Source organism: Pristiophorus japonicus, chromosome 14 (assembly GCF_044704955.1).
Source record: "Pristiophorus japonicus isolate sPriJap1 chromosome 14, sPriJap1.hap1, whole genome shotgun sequence".
In the NCBI taxonomy this organism is placed as follows: domain Eukaryota; kingdom Metazoa; phylum Chordata; class Chondrichthyes; family Pristiophoridae; genus Pristiophorus; species Pristiophorus japonicus.
This window is the reverse complement of record NC_091990.1, coordinates 186,206,365-186,221,366: the sequence shown is the minus strand read 5'-3', so window position 1 is coordinate 186,221,366 and position 15,002 is coordinate 186,206,365. Positions and strand designations below refer to the sequence as shown.

The window sequence follows — 15,002 nt, the reverse complement described above, 5'->3', positions numbered from 1 at the left end:
TATGCAATAACCAATATTAATATTCCATTATTTAGATCCTGTTTCAGATGCGACGTTTGCTGGAAACACAGTGCAATGTGGATTTGGGTCCCTCCAAGATTCAGTTTCGCTGGGACTCTGCCACATGGACTAAAAAGCTCTCTACATTAGGTAGGAAAAATCTTAAAACAGTTCCAGTCAATGCTAACTAAATAATGACATTGTTCCATTGCTCCTACAGACCCATTCTTATCCTGTATCCTGAGTTGATGGTCATCAAATATGCAGTAATAGGTTTATACGATAAGAACACAACTCATTCGTATTTCAAATGTATATTAATACAATTATAAAGGATTATCTTTGTATTAAGATACATTTTCAACATGAATGATTTATGTTCCTGTTCATCTTCCAGTAATCTATATATTTATAATAAAATCTGCCAACCATTGATTTCTGTATAACTTTGGAACAAACCAATTGCTAACTAGATTGTTGCGATAAAATATATTTTAAAATAAATTATATTCCAGTAAAATGGTTGCCGCACTGTTAAAAGATGTACTAAACAAGAATCATTTCATTTTTGAGTTGCTCTGAATCACACTGTTGGTCTGCTAGTGACTGGTTTCTAAGCAGCCTTAGTTGGAGTTCTGGGAGGAAACTGTAGACTAAGTAGACAATTTGAAAATGGAAAGGTTTTTTCTGTGTTGTCTTTTGTCACGGAGGTGAATTTGGTACAGAAAGTGATGTGCCTACAGCAATTGGGATGTTGGGAAAGAGTTTAAACCAAACCAGGAGTGAAAATAATATAGCAATAGTGTCACTCATTCATGCAGAAGATTAGCAAATCCGACCAGCATGCCACTAGTTGGTAGGACTCGACTTATTTCCCAATCTAACTAAACTGCAAGGATAAAACATTGTTTCAACCCTTAAATCAGCATTGTTCCCCAGTACAAGAACAACTATGCTAAGAAACCGTAATGTATCAATATACTCCATATGCAAACATCATTTCATAAAATTGTACAGTAGCTTCATAAAATATGTATGTAATATATATTCCACATTATAGCACACAGTATGTATGTGTGAAAATACAATTTAAATAATTTTCCTTTATATTAAGAGAGTCTCTTCTTAAAAACTACTCGATAGATTTCAATCAATAATATATAGATTTAAATAGATGCCAGAATGATTAATTGCAGGCATTTTTACATTTAGGTGTATCATTCATAATTACTTAAATGAGACACAAATAGTTCTCTGAAGGGTTAAGGTGACGCTGTAAGCGGTGACAGTGCTGGGGTAATGGAACCAGCTTATTTTAATGGAACTGATCCTGCTGCATAAGGTTTTGAGAAGGGAAGCATTGGAAGATTGTTTCTACTTGTTGGCACATCAGTAATAAGAGAGCACAGATTTAGAAGTATTATTAGAAGAGTGAAGGGAAAGTTAGAAGTTTTTTTTTCATAGTGGATTATTTGAGCATGAAATGCTTTACCACAAGTGGCTATTGAGGCAGAGGCTACAACATTGTTTACAATTGAATTGGATAAGTATTTGAGGGAAAAATATAGAAAAAAGAAACCAGGAAATGGGATTGAAGTGGATAGCTCCAGTTGAAGAGCTGGTGTCAGCACAGGGGCCAGATCGGCTGAATTGGCTTTTTGTGTGATGTGTGTGGAACCTGACCCCAATGTTGTAGTAATAATCTTATAGTTTGAATGTCCCAATATAACTTTAATACAGAAATTACCTTGCTACCCAAATTTTTAAGTTTGATCATTTTCCATATAAAGGGTGCCAATCCTATGGAATTCAATTACATTTCTGTGAAGGGATAGTAATCTTCTATCATTTTTTTCTATAACTAGAAAGATAAAATTCTTCTATCGTTTAGCATATCTGGAATCCATTTGTTTAGGCCTGTCACCTTTACGATCATCTGCCTGTAAACTGTATTTGTGGTACTTGTCCATTGTGCCATGGTTTAAAATGAGCTCTGGTGAAGACTCATGATTAGTCATGGCCAATAACAGATCTGCCAAGTTTCTGTCATTGGCAGGGAGTGTCTTTTTGGCTTGTTTGACTACATCTCACTTTTAAAAATTATCACAGCTCTATACATTATAAGTGGGCTTTCAATCTCTTAGGCTTTGATCATGTGAATTTGTATCCACAGGTGGAAACTTCAATAATTTGTGAGCTTCTTTAAAATTTGAATCTTTGAGCTCCCCTGATGATAGAAGAAATGTATTCCCTTTAATGGGGTTGCATTGAGTTCATTAGTATGGGCATCTTTTATATGGAAAGTAGAAATAAATATTTGGGCATCAAGCTTACGTAGTAAAGGTACCACCCAATGTGGTATTGACTGAAGTAATCGCAGCCCTAATTTTTATCTGTGCTGAGTGAACTGGTTTCATTCAGGGGGGCAGTAGGGTGCTACAATTGTCCCCTGTGCACCTGGTCTTTGGAGGAGAGAAATCACCTGTGGTTCTCTCTCTTGATCACTGTCCACTATCCTTTGCTGGCAAGTATACATGTGTGTGGGCACCGTGGAAAAATAGATTGCCAGCATTCACTGTCCAGACTTGCACATGAGGAACTGACCATTTGGCTGAGATAGGTTGTTCGTACCCACCAAGATTTGGCATGTGTAAGAGTAGAAAGGAGAAAATTAAAGGGCTTGGTAATTTTTCTTTCTTTCTTGATAAAAGTATATTGTAATATTTGTGTTTAATTTTCCTCAGGCCATTTGTCATTTGACTGTGAAAAAGCAACTCACCAGGAATGCCAGCCCTCCTTCCATCAACGGCCATCACCAGTACCTTGTGACATTACAAATCATGGACCAAGTTTGCAACCATCTGTTCTGTGCCAGAATCCTGGCCAACAATATTCAGTCTGTAGCAATCAATGTCCAGACATGCATCTAGTTCACAAAGAGCACGAGGCCTTAAGCTGTTTGCAGCATCATCAGAGTTTTGGCCAACTGCCAGGACATTTGCAGCATCAGCTCCAGATGCAGTACAGTAGTATGCCGCAGAGCCAGTCTCAACAGAAATATTTTCCACGTGCATTGCCAGTGCAGCCGATACCAACTTTGCAGCAGTGGCATGTAGCTCAGACTGGGCTTGAACGTAGCCCAGTTTTGATAGGACACCTACAAGCACAACACCTGCAGCAAAGTCTGCACCCAGCATATACCATGCAACAGCAAAGAAGCATAACACCAATGCATATGGTAGCCTTGCAGCAGCCAAAGCAACTTGTGCACCAGCCACAACCACAGAAGCAACGCTGTCAAATGCAGCATTTGAAGCAACCGAAACGATCAGTGTTGCAACCATATCCTGTGAAGCAGCAATTGCTGCAAATTCAACAACGACCATTTGTGGGAGAAGTGCAGGGCAAACCCTGTCCAGAGGAAACAGGCCAACAGAGCCCAGGCACAAAACAACCGTGTCAACCAGATCAAATGCAAATGGGCCTTAAGGATCTCCTGGAACAACCACATCAATTTAACCAGAACCAGCAGCATGTGCAGGATACTACTTTGACACAGAATTCCATTATAAGGCAGTCTGTCCTAAAGAAACAAGAAATGCCAGTGGAACTACAGCACCTTGGTCTCCAAAGAGTTGAGGTGAATGATCAGGACCAGCCGACTGGAGTGGACCAGCAGAGTGAAGATAACCAGGTGTTGCAGCTAAATGTGACCAATCAAGTTACTGTAAGTGAGATGCATGTGATAACAGATTACAACTTTCTTGTTATAACGTAACTTTTTTTTAAAAACATTGGAAATATGATTGAGTGCGGAGAAGAGTTTCAGTACAAAGTGCTTCTGTAAGTATTGTAGCATATACCTGAGTAAGCCTAAACCAGGATTGAGACATTGTTCTTGGCTATTTTTGAAAATTAAGAAAAATTATAACGTTCAGAACAAGCTGGAAGGGCTTATACATATTGAGCTGAACGTGAATTAGATTTTGTCTCACCCATTTAAGGCACTTCAGCAAAGACTTAAAAGGGTGAAAGGCTGAATTCGGCTTCATATATTTTATTTAAAGATCGGATAGAATCAGCATTAAAAAAAATTACTTTTGTCTCGATCATCACAATGTGTAAAGGTTTGTTGTAAAAAGTTGACTCTATTTTTGTGCTACATCATTTTAATTTGATTCTGGTATGCTTATTAATTGGAGTGAGGGAGCTTTGGGTGTGAGGCATAATTTACAGCTGCATGACTTCTCGGTTTTCATTCCCTTGTGCTTAAATATTTTGGTGTTGCAGTGCTTAGAGTGGGGAAGGGAGTTGAGGGCAGTACTCTTGTGATAGTAAGCAAATGTAGAAATTACAAAGTTTGAAACTAAGTTGAACATGGGAGCAGCTAAAGAATGAAATGATGAACAGGTAATAAATAATAGGTTACTGTGAAAATATGTGTTACAAAAGGGGAGGAGATTATTTTAATATGATGGGCCTTGTCATGTATGTAACCTCTATGTAACACTACTGCAATACTGGATATACTTAAGCAATGCACACCTTGACCACAGGGGGTGAACTTGTGGGAGACACTCCTTACCTGGTCAACCAGGTATATAAAGGGAGGTCCCACGCAGGGTCATCACTTCTTGGTCCTGTGAATAAAGGTTCAGGTCATAGAGTGACCTTGCGTATAGAATGTGCCTCGTGTGGGTTTTGTGCCATTGAGTAAGGACTTTACATTGGCAACGAGAAACGGGAATCAACAACCCACGAGAATGGCCACTGGTAGCACAGAGGAACGGTACTGTGTTGATGAAGACTAGGACGATTTCATTGAGAGGCTCCAGCAAAGCTTTGTCACAAAAGAATGGCTGGGAGATGCAGCGGCTGTCAAGCGAAGGGCACATCTGCTGACCAGCTGCGGACCTAAGACTTACGCGCTCATGAAGGACCTATTGGACCCGAAAAGCCGGCGGACAAAACCTTTGAAGAGCTCAGCAAACTAATCGGTGAGCACCTCAAACCGGCGAGCGGCATACACATGGCCCAACACAGATTCTATTCCCACCGACGTCGTGAAGGACAGAGCATACTGGACTTTGTTGCGGACCTTCGGCGCTTGGCCAGCCTCTGTAAGTTCACAGACGCCTGCAGGGGGGAGATGTTAAGGGATTTCTTTATTGAGGGCATCGGTCATGCGGGGATTTTCCGAATGTTAATTGAGACCAAGGACTTGACTTTGGAAGCGGCGGCGTTGATGGCTCAGACCTTCATAGCAGGGGAGGAGGAAACCAAAATAATATACTCGCACAATTCTGCCTCCAACGCGGCGGGGGATCAGGGAGTCAATATCATAAACGTGACTCAGAGCCCCGCAGGCAGGCAAGGGCAGTTTGACACACCCCAGGCAGCAATAGACCCCAGAGCAGGTTTTCAACAGAGACAATGGCAGGCTGAATGGACATTTACGCCATCACAGTGGACAATGCGATCCGGGATGGGGCCATTGACACCCACTAACAGGGTACTCAAGGGCAGTCAAAGGGACAATCAGCGAGAAATGCCAGGTCATAGCTCTTTTGTTCACAACAATGGGAATCTCAGCTCATGCTGGAGATGTGGGGGCAAACACTCTGCCAGGACTTGCAGGTTTCAACAATTTGTCTGCAGAAATTGCAACCTCGGTGGCCATTTAGCTCAAATGTGCAGGAAGCCTGTGACCAGGCTAATTTACGAGGCGGATGGACCAGATGAGGGGTCTGTGATGCAGGATGACTCTTGGCAAATCAATGGATGCTGAAGTTCAGTGGGTTCATGTGGCAAACATTCACAGCTCATATACCAAAACGCCACCAATGATGATGAAGGTTTTATTAAACAGCATTCCTGTACGCATGGAGCTGGACACGGGGGCCAGCCAGTCACTCATGAGTGTTCAACAATTCGAAAAGCTGTGGCCACTCAAAGCCAGCAGACCAAACTAGAACGCATTGAGACGTAATTACGGATGGACACCAAAGAAATCATTCCAGCACTAGGCAGTGCAATGTTGGTGGTCACACACAATGTATCAGTGAACCGGCTGTCCCGGGCAATGGTCCTGCACTGTTGGGAAGGAGCTGGTTAGCTGAGGTGAACTAGAAATGGGGGGATGTGCATGCACTGTCATCTGTGGAGCGAAGCTCATGCTCACAAGTCCTACAACAATTTGAGTCACTATTCCAACCTGGCGTCGGGACATTCAAAGGTACCAAAGTAGTGATACGCATCACCCTGGATGCCAGACCAGTGCACCACAAAGCCAGAGCGGTGCCGTATGTGATGCGGGAGAAAATTGAGAGCAAATTGGACCATTTGCTGAGAGAGGGCATCATCTCACCCATTGAATTCAGCAACTAGGCGAGCCCCATCGTTCCCGTCCTAAAAGCGGATGGCTCTGTCAGGATCTGTGGCAACTACAAGGCCACCATCAATCGGGTGCCCCTACAAGACCAATACCCGCTTCCAAGAGCAGAGGATCTTTTTGCCACGCTGGCAGGCGGCAAGCTGTTTACCAAGTTGGATCTCACCTCAGCCTACATGACCCAAGAACTGGCCGACGAATCTAAACTACTGACCACCATCATTACGCACAAGGGACTGTTCGTGTACAACAGGTGCCCGTTTGGCATTCGATCAGCGGCCGCGATTTTTCAAAGAAACATGGAAAGCCTGCTCAAATCCATTCCTGGAACAATCGTATTTCAGGACGACATCCTCATCACGGGTTGTGACACCGAGGAACATCTCCACAACCTGGAGGAGGTGCTACGCCGACTGGACCGGGTAGGCCTGCGACTCAAGAAGTCTAAATGTGTGTTTTTGGCTCCTGAGGTTGAGTTCCTGGGCAGGAGGGTTACTGCAGTTGGGATTCGGCCCACCGAATCCAAAACAGAGGCGATTCGACGAGCACCCATGCCCTGCAACACATCGGAGTTGCGTTCATTCCTGGGACTTTTGAACTATTTCGGGAACTTTCTGCCGAACTTAAGCACGTTGTTGGAGCTGCTTCACATGCTCCTGTGTAAGGGTTGTGATTGGTTTTTAGGGGACTGTCAAGAACGGGCTTTCAATCGGGCGCGGAGCCTACTTTGTTCAAATAAGTTATTGACCCTGTACGACCCCTGTAAGAAATTGGTTCTGACATGTGATGCATCATCCTATGGGGTCGGGTGCGTGTTGCAGCAGAGTAATGCTGAGGGCCAACTACAACCTGTGGCTTATGCGTCCAGGTCGCGCTCTCAAGCAGAACAGGGATATGGAATGTTTGAGAAGGAGGCACTCGCGTGTGTCTATGGTGTAAAAAAAATTGCACCAGTACCTTTTTGGCAGGAGGTTTGAATTAGAAACGGACCACAAGCTGTTAACATCCCTGTTGTCAGACAGCAAGGCTGTCAATGCCAATGCGTCAGCTTGCATACAGCGATGGGCTCTCACGCTGGCTGCTTATGACTACACCATACGGCACCGGCCCGGCACCAGAAATTGCGCTGACTCGCTCAGCAGGCTTCCACTGGCCACCACTGAGGGGGCAGCGGAACAAAGCACTGAGATGGTCATGGCTGTCGATGCCTTTGACAGCGCAGGCTCCCCCATCACAGTCCACCAGATCAAAATCTGGACCAACAGAGACCCCCTCCTATCTCTGATTAAGAAAGGTGTCCTGATTGAGGATTGAGTGCCCGCACACGGAGCATGCCCTGAGGAGGTCAGACCGTTTCACAGGCGGATGGATGAGCTCTCCATCCAAGTTGAGTGTCTACTATGGGCAGCCGGGTAGTCATGCCCCAGAGGGGCAGGGAGGCATCATCAGGGAACTCCACAGCAAGCATCCTGGCATCGTTCTGATGAAGGCCATTGCCCGGTCACATGTTTGGTGGCCGGGAATTGATTCAGACCTGTGTTCACAGGTGCACGACGTGTGCCCAGCTGTGTAATGCCCCCAGGGAGGCCCCACTCAGCCCATGGCCCTGGCCCATCAGGCCATGGTCACGTATTCATGTAGACTACACGGGCCTGTTAATGGGAAAAATGTTCCTCATTGTTGTTGATGCGTACTCGAAATGGATCGAGTGCATCATTTTGAATTCGTGCACGACATCCACCACTGTGGAGAGTCTACGTGCGGTCTTTGCGACCCACGGCGTGCCGGACATCCTGGTTAGCGATAATGGCCCATGTTTCATGAGCTACGAATTCCGGGAGTTCATGTCAGGCAATGGCATCAAACATGTCAGGACAGCGCCGTTCAATCCGGCCTCCAATGGCCAGGCGGAACGTGTGGTCCAGAATATTAAACAAGGTATGCTCAGGATTCAAGGACCCTCCCTTCAATGCCGCCTATCGCGCCTCCTGCTGGCCTATAGGTCCCGACCACACTCGCTCACGGGGGTCTCGCCCGCTGAGCTACTTATGAAACGACACTCAAAACTCGGTTGTCCCTCATTCACCCACTTCTGACCGACATAGTTGAGGACAAGTGCCAGTCCCAAAACGAGTACCATGACCGTAACTCAAGGAGGAGATGTATAGAAATAAATGACCCCGTATTTGTCCTCAATCACGCCGTGGGGCCCAAATGGCTTGAGGGTACTGTAATAGATAAAGAGGGGAACAGGGTCATTGTGGTTAAACTTAACAATGGGCAGATATGCCGTAAGCATCTGGACCAAGTAAAAAAAAAAATTTCAGCATAGACACTGAGGAACCCGAGGAAGATCGAGATGGTGCTCACACCACCGCCAGTGAACGAGCAACAAGAACATTCAGCAGCATGCACAGTCCCTGCGGTCAGCCCGGACAGGCCGAAATCACCACAGGGGACAGACACGCAGGCCAAGGCTCAACAACCAGAGCCCCAACTGCGGCGCTCCACAAGGGAGACCTGAAAAAATTAACCTATGATCCCAATAAAACTTTGGGGGGGGAGGTGATGTCATGTATGTGCCTCTATGTAACACCACTGCAATACTGTATATACTTAAGCAATGCACACCTTGACCACAGGGGGTGAACTGTGGGAGACACTCCTTACCTGGTCATCCAGGTATATAAAGGGAGGTCCCACGCAGGGTCATCACTTCTTGGTCCTGTGAATAAAGGTTCAGGTCATAGAGTGACCTTGTCCATAGAATGTGCCTCGTGTGGGTTTTGTGCCATTGAGTAAGGACTTTACAGGTCTAACTGACAGAGAAGAAACCAACATGGAAGGCCATCAATTAATGAGTCTTTGTCTGTCTGTCTGTTCCTCTCTCTGTCTTTGTGCATGTGTGCACGCTCACTCTCTCCCTTGCTCTCTCTCTGTCTTTCTTTCTCACTCCCTCTCACACATATCTCTCCCTCCCACACGTATTATCCCATTTGTCTTCATTTGCTATCTCTCTCGCTCTCCAACAGTACTTATTTGATTACTACCAACACAATTGCTTTTTCAACACAGCTTTTCTCTGTCCACTGTCTGTTTATCCTTCCATCTCTATCCGTCCTTTCCAGTGCCTTTCTATTTCTTTTCTTTTCATCTTTTCAGTCAGAAATTCCTCACAGGAGTTGGTGGTTACTGCTGAGACACACTGCACAACGGAAATGGAAAGCATGTGAGGAGAGGATAAGAAGATACAGTAATATCTGTCCTTTATGGGGCTGGTCTACTTTCACTATGCCAGTTTTACTTTCCTGGTTTGATTTCTAAAATTTTTGTTCTTGATATTTTGTAAATAATCTTTCAGCTTTAATCCTGTGCTGCTTTGAATGAAGCGTGCTCTCTACTTGTTACATAGTTCTGATGAGGCAGTAAAAAGATTTGGAAAAGGTGATGGCAAAGCTGCTGAAAGAGTGCAAAAATGTCACGATGAAATTTGTAGAATGTTTGATAAAAGGCCTCAGTGTGGCTGACCAAAGGAAGTGATGACTCCTCAAAAATGCTGCAGTAATGCTGTAGGAAGTCTCAGCCTGTCCTTTAACTAAGTATAGAAGTTAGACAAAGCAGTAAAGAACATAATACATAAGAAATAGGAGCAGGAGTCGGCCATTTGGCCCCTCGAGCCTGCTCCGCCATTCAATAAGATCATGGCTGATCTGATCCTGGCCTCAACTCCACTTCCCCGCCCGCTCCCCATAACCCTTGACTCCCTTATCGCTCAAAAATCTGTCTATCTCCACCTTAAATATATTCAATGACCCAGCCTTCATAGTTCTCTGAGGTAGAGAATTTCAAAGATTCACGACCATCTGAGAGAATAAATTCCTTCTTATTTCCGTTTTAAATGGGTGACCCCTTATTCTGAAACTATGCCCCCTAGTTCTAGATTCCCCCACGAGGGGAAACATCCTCTCTGCATCTACCCTATCAAGCTCCCTTAGAATCTTATACATTTCAATAAGATCACCTCTAAGTCTTCTAAACGCCAATAAGTATAGGCCCAACCTGCTCAACCTTTCTTCATATGACAACCCCCTCATCTCAGGAATGAACCTCGTGAACCTTCTCTGAACTGCCTCCAATGCAAGTATATCCCTCCTTAAATAAGGAGACCAAAACTGTACATAGTACTTCAGGTGTGGTCTTACCAGCCCCCTGTACAGTTGTAGCAGGACTTCCCTACTTTAATACTCCATCCCTCTTGCAATAAAAGCCAACATTCCATTTGGCTTCCTGATTACTTGCTGTACCTGCATGCTAACTTTTTGTGTTTCATGTACAAGGACCCCCAGATCCCTCTGCACTGCAGCATTTTGTAATTTCTGCCCATTTAAATAATTTGCTTTTTTATTTTTCCTACCAAAGTGGATAGCGTCACATTTTCCCACATTATACTCCATCTGCCAAATGTTTTTCCACTCGCTTAGCCTGTCTATATCCCTTTGTAGATTCTTTGCATCCTTCTCACAACAAAGATAGTAAGCAAAAGTAAACTAGTCATAATGTTCCAATTTGCATAATTTGGCTCTGTGATTCTCCATAGTACTTCACAGCTTGTACTTCGATAACAGCTTTGAGTGATGCAGTGAGCCAGTGTGCCATCTTTTCAGTTCTGTAGATTGGTTTAAATCCAATTCAGACTATTGTGAAAAATATTCTCTTTTTACCGGCGCAGTTCCTCATCGAATTGGTCCACAACTCTTTTGGTTGGAAAACAAAACAATTAAGTCAAGTGCCCTCCAATCTGGGGGACACTCCAAACATTTTTCAACGGCCCTTTTTTTTTAACTTTTTGTTGGGTTTTTTTGTGATTTTTTGGGGCAATAAAATCATAAATTTTTCAAGTGCCCCCTACAAAAGGGGAGGGGGACACTAAAAACACCGGCAATTAAAACCCAACTGCTCTACAACTCTTTTGAGAGACAACATAAACATTAGATCGAGTGCCCCCCGATCTGGGGGACACTCCAGACACTTATAACTGCCCTCTTTTTTTTTTTGTTTTATTTTGTGTTTTTTTGTGTTTTTTCCTTTTTGTGATTTTTTTGGGGGCATGAAAATCATATAATTTACAAGTGCCCCCTATAAAAGGGGAGGGGGACACTAAAACCGGCAATTAAAACAAATTAAACTTTAAAACGTAAAATCAAATTAAAATTTGGTTGCCGGGCGTGATGATGCACTCCAGTCCCTCCGGTGCCCACCTCTCGCGGAAGGCCGCGAGCGTACCGGTGGACACCGCGTGCTCCATCTCCAAGGACACCCTGGACCGGATGTACGCGCGGAAGAGAGGCAGGCAGTCGGGCTGAACGACCCCCTCGACCGCCCGCTGCCTGGACCGGCTGATGGCCCCCTTGGCCGTGTCCAGGAGCAGTCCTACGAGGAGGCCCTCGGACCTACCTGCTCCCTTCCGCACAGCGTGCCCAAAGATCAGGAGTGTGGGACTGAAGTGCAGCCAGAATTTCAGGAGCAGCCCCTTCAAATATTGGAACAGGGGCTGCAACCTTGTACATTCGATAAAAACATGGAACACGGACTCCTCCAGACCGCAGAAATTGCAGGCAGCCTGGGAGTCCGTGAACCGGCTTAAAAATTTGTTGCACGGGACTGCTCCGTGCACCACCCTCCAGGCCAAGTCCCCGATAAATAGTGGGAGAACTCCCGCGTAGAGTGCCCTCCATCGGGGACCCCCGCCTCCTCCGGACGGCAAGATGGTACGCCATGGCGTGTCCGGACGGCAGGCGAGGATGGCAAAGTTGAGAGTGTGCAGGAGCAGCCCGTACAGGAAACCCTTCCGCGCGGAACTGAAAGGCACGGAGGCGATTTCCCCGAGGCGGCTCAAGTTGTGAGGCGCCGGCTCCCGAGGGAGGTTCCGGGGTTTGGCGCCGATGAGGAATTCTGTCCGGACGGGGGTCAGTTCGGACGGGATCTCCCCACGTGCTTGAGCCTCCTCGATGCACCTAACGGAGTCAGGGCCCAGAGCTGTTTTTAGCGACTCAATGGCATCGGCCGCGCGGCGGACGTCGGCCGAATTTAGGCGCCGCGCCAGCGTGTCTGGCACCATCCAGCCCGCTCCTCCACCATCGAGCAGGTCCCTGACCCTGGTCACCTCACCAGCCACAGCCCTCTCGTCCGACCGCCACATAAAACCTCGGTTGTGGAGGTACGGATTCCCGAGCAGCGGCTCCTGCAGGACAGCCGCCACTCCAGCCTCGAATTGGTCCACAATATAAAACTATTCATACACCTGTACAAAATAACATTAAATTAGAAATCCCACTCAATGGCCAAAACTTTATAATGGTGTCTGTGTGGGGCACTCATCTGAGATTGATTGTTGGGGCATGTTGACTATAGGGTTTCAAACCTAGGAGAGCTTGATGTGAATATTGGATGCCGAAAATGGAAAGGAAAATTGATTTTCTCGGACCCAATTTGTGAATTAGATAGTTTAACAAACATTGCAGCCTGATACACCCAACATAGGCAGATGTCTCTCAAGTTTGCATTGGTGGTCATTTTCCTGGATCAGTTCCTATGGACTGGAGGGTAGCTAATGTAACCCCACTTTTTAAAAAAGGAGGGAGAGAGAAAACAGGGAATTAAATATCGGTCAGCCTGACATCAATAGTGGGTAAAATGTTGGAATCAATTATTAAACATGTAATAGCAGCACATTTGGAAAGCAGTGACAGATCGGTCCAAGTCAGCATGGATTTATGAAAGGGAAATCATGCTTGACAAATCTTCTAGAATTTTTTGAGGATGTAACTAGTACAGTGGACAAAGGGGAGCCAGTGGAAGGTCCCAAACAAGAGATTAATGTGCAAAGTTAAAGCACATGGGATTGGGGGTAGTGTGCTGACATGGATTGAGAACTGGTTGGCAGACAGGAAGCAAAGAGTAGGAAAAATGGGTCCTTTTCAGAATGGCAGGCAGTGACTAGTTGGGTACCACAAGGTTTAGTGCTGGGCTCCAAATTTGCGGATGACACTAAGTTGGGTGGCAGTGTGAGCTGCGAGGAGGATGCTGTGAGGCTGCAGAGCGACTTGGATAGGTTAGGTGAGTGGGCAAATGCATGGCAGATGAAGTATAATGTGGATAAATGTGAGGTTATCCACTTTGGTGGTAAAAACAGAGAGACAGACTATTATCTGAATGGTGACAGATTAGGAAAAGGGGAGGTGCAAAGAGACCTGGGTGTCATGGTACATCAGTCATTGAAGGTTGGCATGCAGGTGCAGCAGGCGGTTAAGAAAGCAAATGGCATGTTGGCCTTCATAGCAAGGGGATTTGAGTACAGGGGCAGGGAGGTGTTGCTACAGTTGTACAGGGCATTGGTGAGGCCACACCTGGAGTATTGTGTACAGTTTTGGTCTCCTAACCTGAGGAAGGACATTCTTGCTATTGAGGGAGTGCAGCGAAGGTTCACCAGACTGATTCCCGGGATGGCGGGACTGACCTATCAAGAAAGACTGGATCAACTGGGCTTGTATTCACTGGAGTTCAGAAGAATGAGAGGGGACCTCATAGAAACATTTAAAATTCTGACGGGGTTAGACAGGTTAGATGCAGGAAGAATGTTCCCAATGTTGGGGAAGTCCAGAACCAGAGGTCACAGTCTAAGGATAAGGGGTAAGCCATTTAGGACCGAGATGCGGAGGAACTTCTTCACCCAGAGAGTGGTGAACCTGTGGAATTCTCTACCACAGAAAGTTGTTGAGGCCAATTCACTAAATATATTCAAAAAGGAGTTAGATGAGGTCCTTACTACTAGGGGGATCAAGGGGTATGGCGAGAAAAAAGGAATGGGGTACTGAAGTTGCATGTTCAGCCATGAACTCATTGAATGGCGGTGCAGGCTAGAAGGGCCGAATGGCCTATTCCTGCACCTATTTTCTATGTTTCTATGACACTAAGCTGGGTGGCAGTTTGAGCTGTGAGGAGGATGCTAAGAGGCTGCAGGGTGACCTGGACAGGTTAGGTGAGTGGGCAAATGCATGGCAGATGCAGTATAATGTGGATAAATGTGAGGTTATCCACTTTGATGGTAAAAACAAGAAGGCAGATTGTTATCCGAATGGTGACAGATTAGTAAAAGGGGAGGTGCAACGAGACCTGGATATCATGGTACATCAGTCATTGAAAGTTGGCATACAGGTACAGTAGGTGGTGAAAAAGGCAAATGGCATGTTGGCCTTCATAGCGAGAGGATTTGAGTATAGGAGCAGGGAGGTCTTACTGCAGTTGTACAGGGCCTTGGTGAGGCCTCACCTGGAATATTGTGTTCAGTTTTGGTCTCCTAATTTGAGGAGGACATTCTTGCTATTGAGGGAGTGCAGCGAAGGTTCACCAGACCGATTCCCGGGATGACAGGACTGACATATGAAGAAAGACTGGATCGACTAGGCTTATATTCAGTGGAATTTAGAAGAATGAGAGGGGATCTCATAGAAACATATAAAATTCTGACGGGAATTGACAGGTTCGATGCAGGAAGAATGTTCCCAATGTTGGGGAAGTCCAGAACCAGGGGTCACAGTCTAAGGATAAGGGG

At 45.6% G+C, this 15,002-nt stretch overlaps 1 protein-coding gene across 1 annotated transcript in view; it reads left to right on the top strand.

Moving 5' to 3' along the window:
- Positions 1 to 15,002, top strand: part of trim66 (tripartite motif containing 66) — a 338,218-nt gene that overhangs the window by 289,292 nt on the left and 33,924 nt on the right. Inside the window, exons 8-9 of the mRNA XM_070898689.1 lie at positions 36 to 150; positions 2,745 to 3,694. Coding sequence (XP_070754790.1) covers positions 36 to 150; positions 2,745 to 3,694 — 1,065 coding nt within the window. The remainder of the gene's footprint in view (positions 1 to 35; positions 151 to 2,744; positions 3,695 to 15,002) is intronic.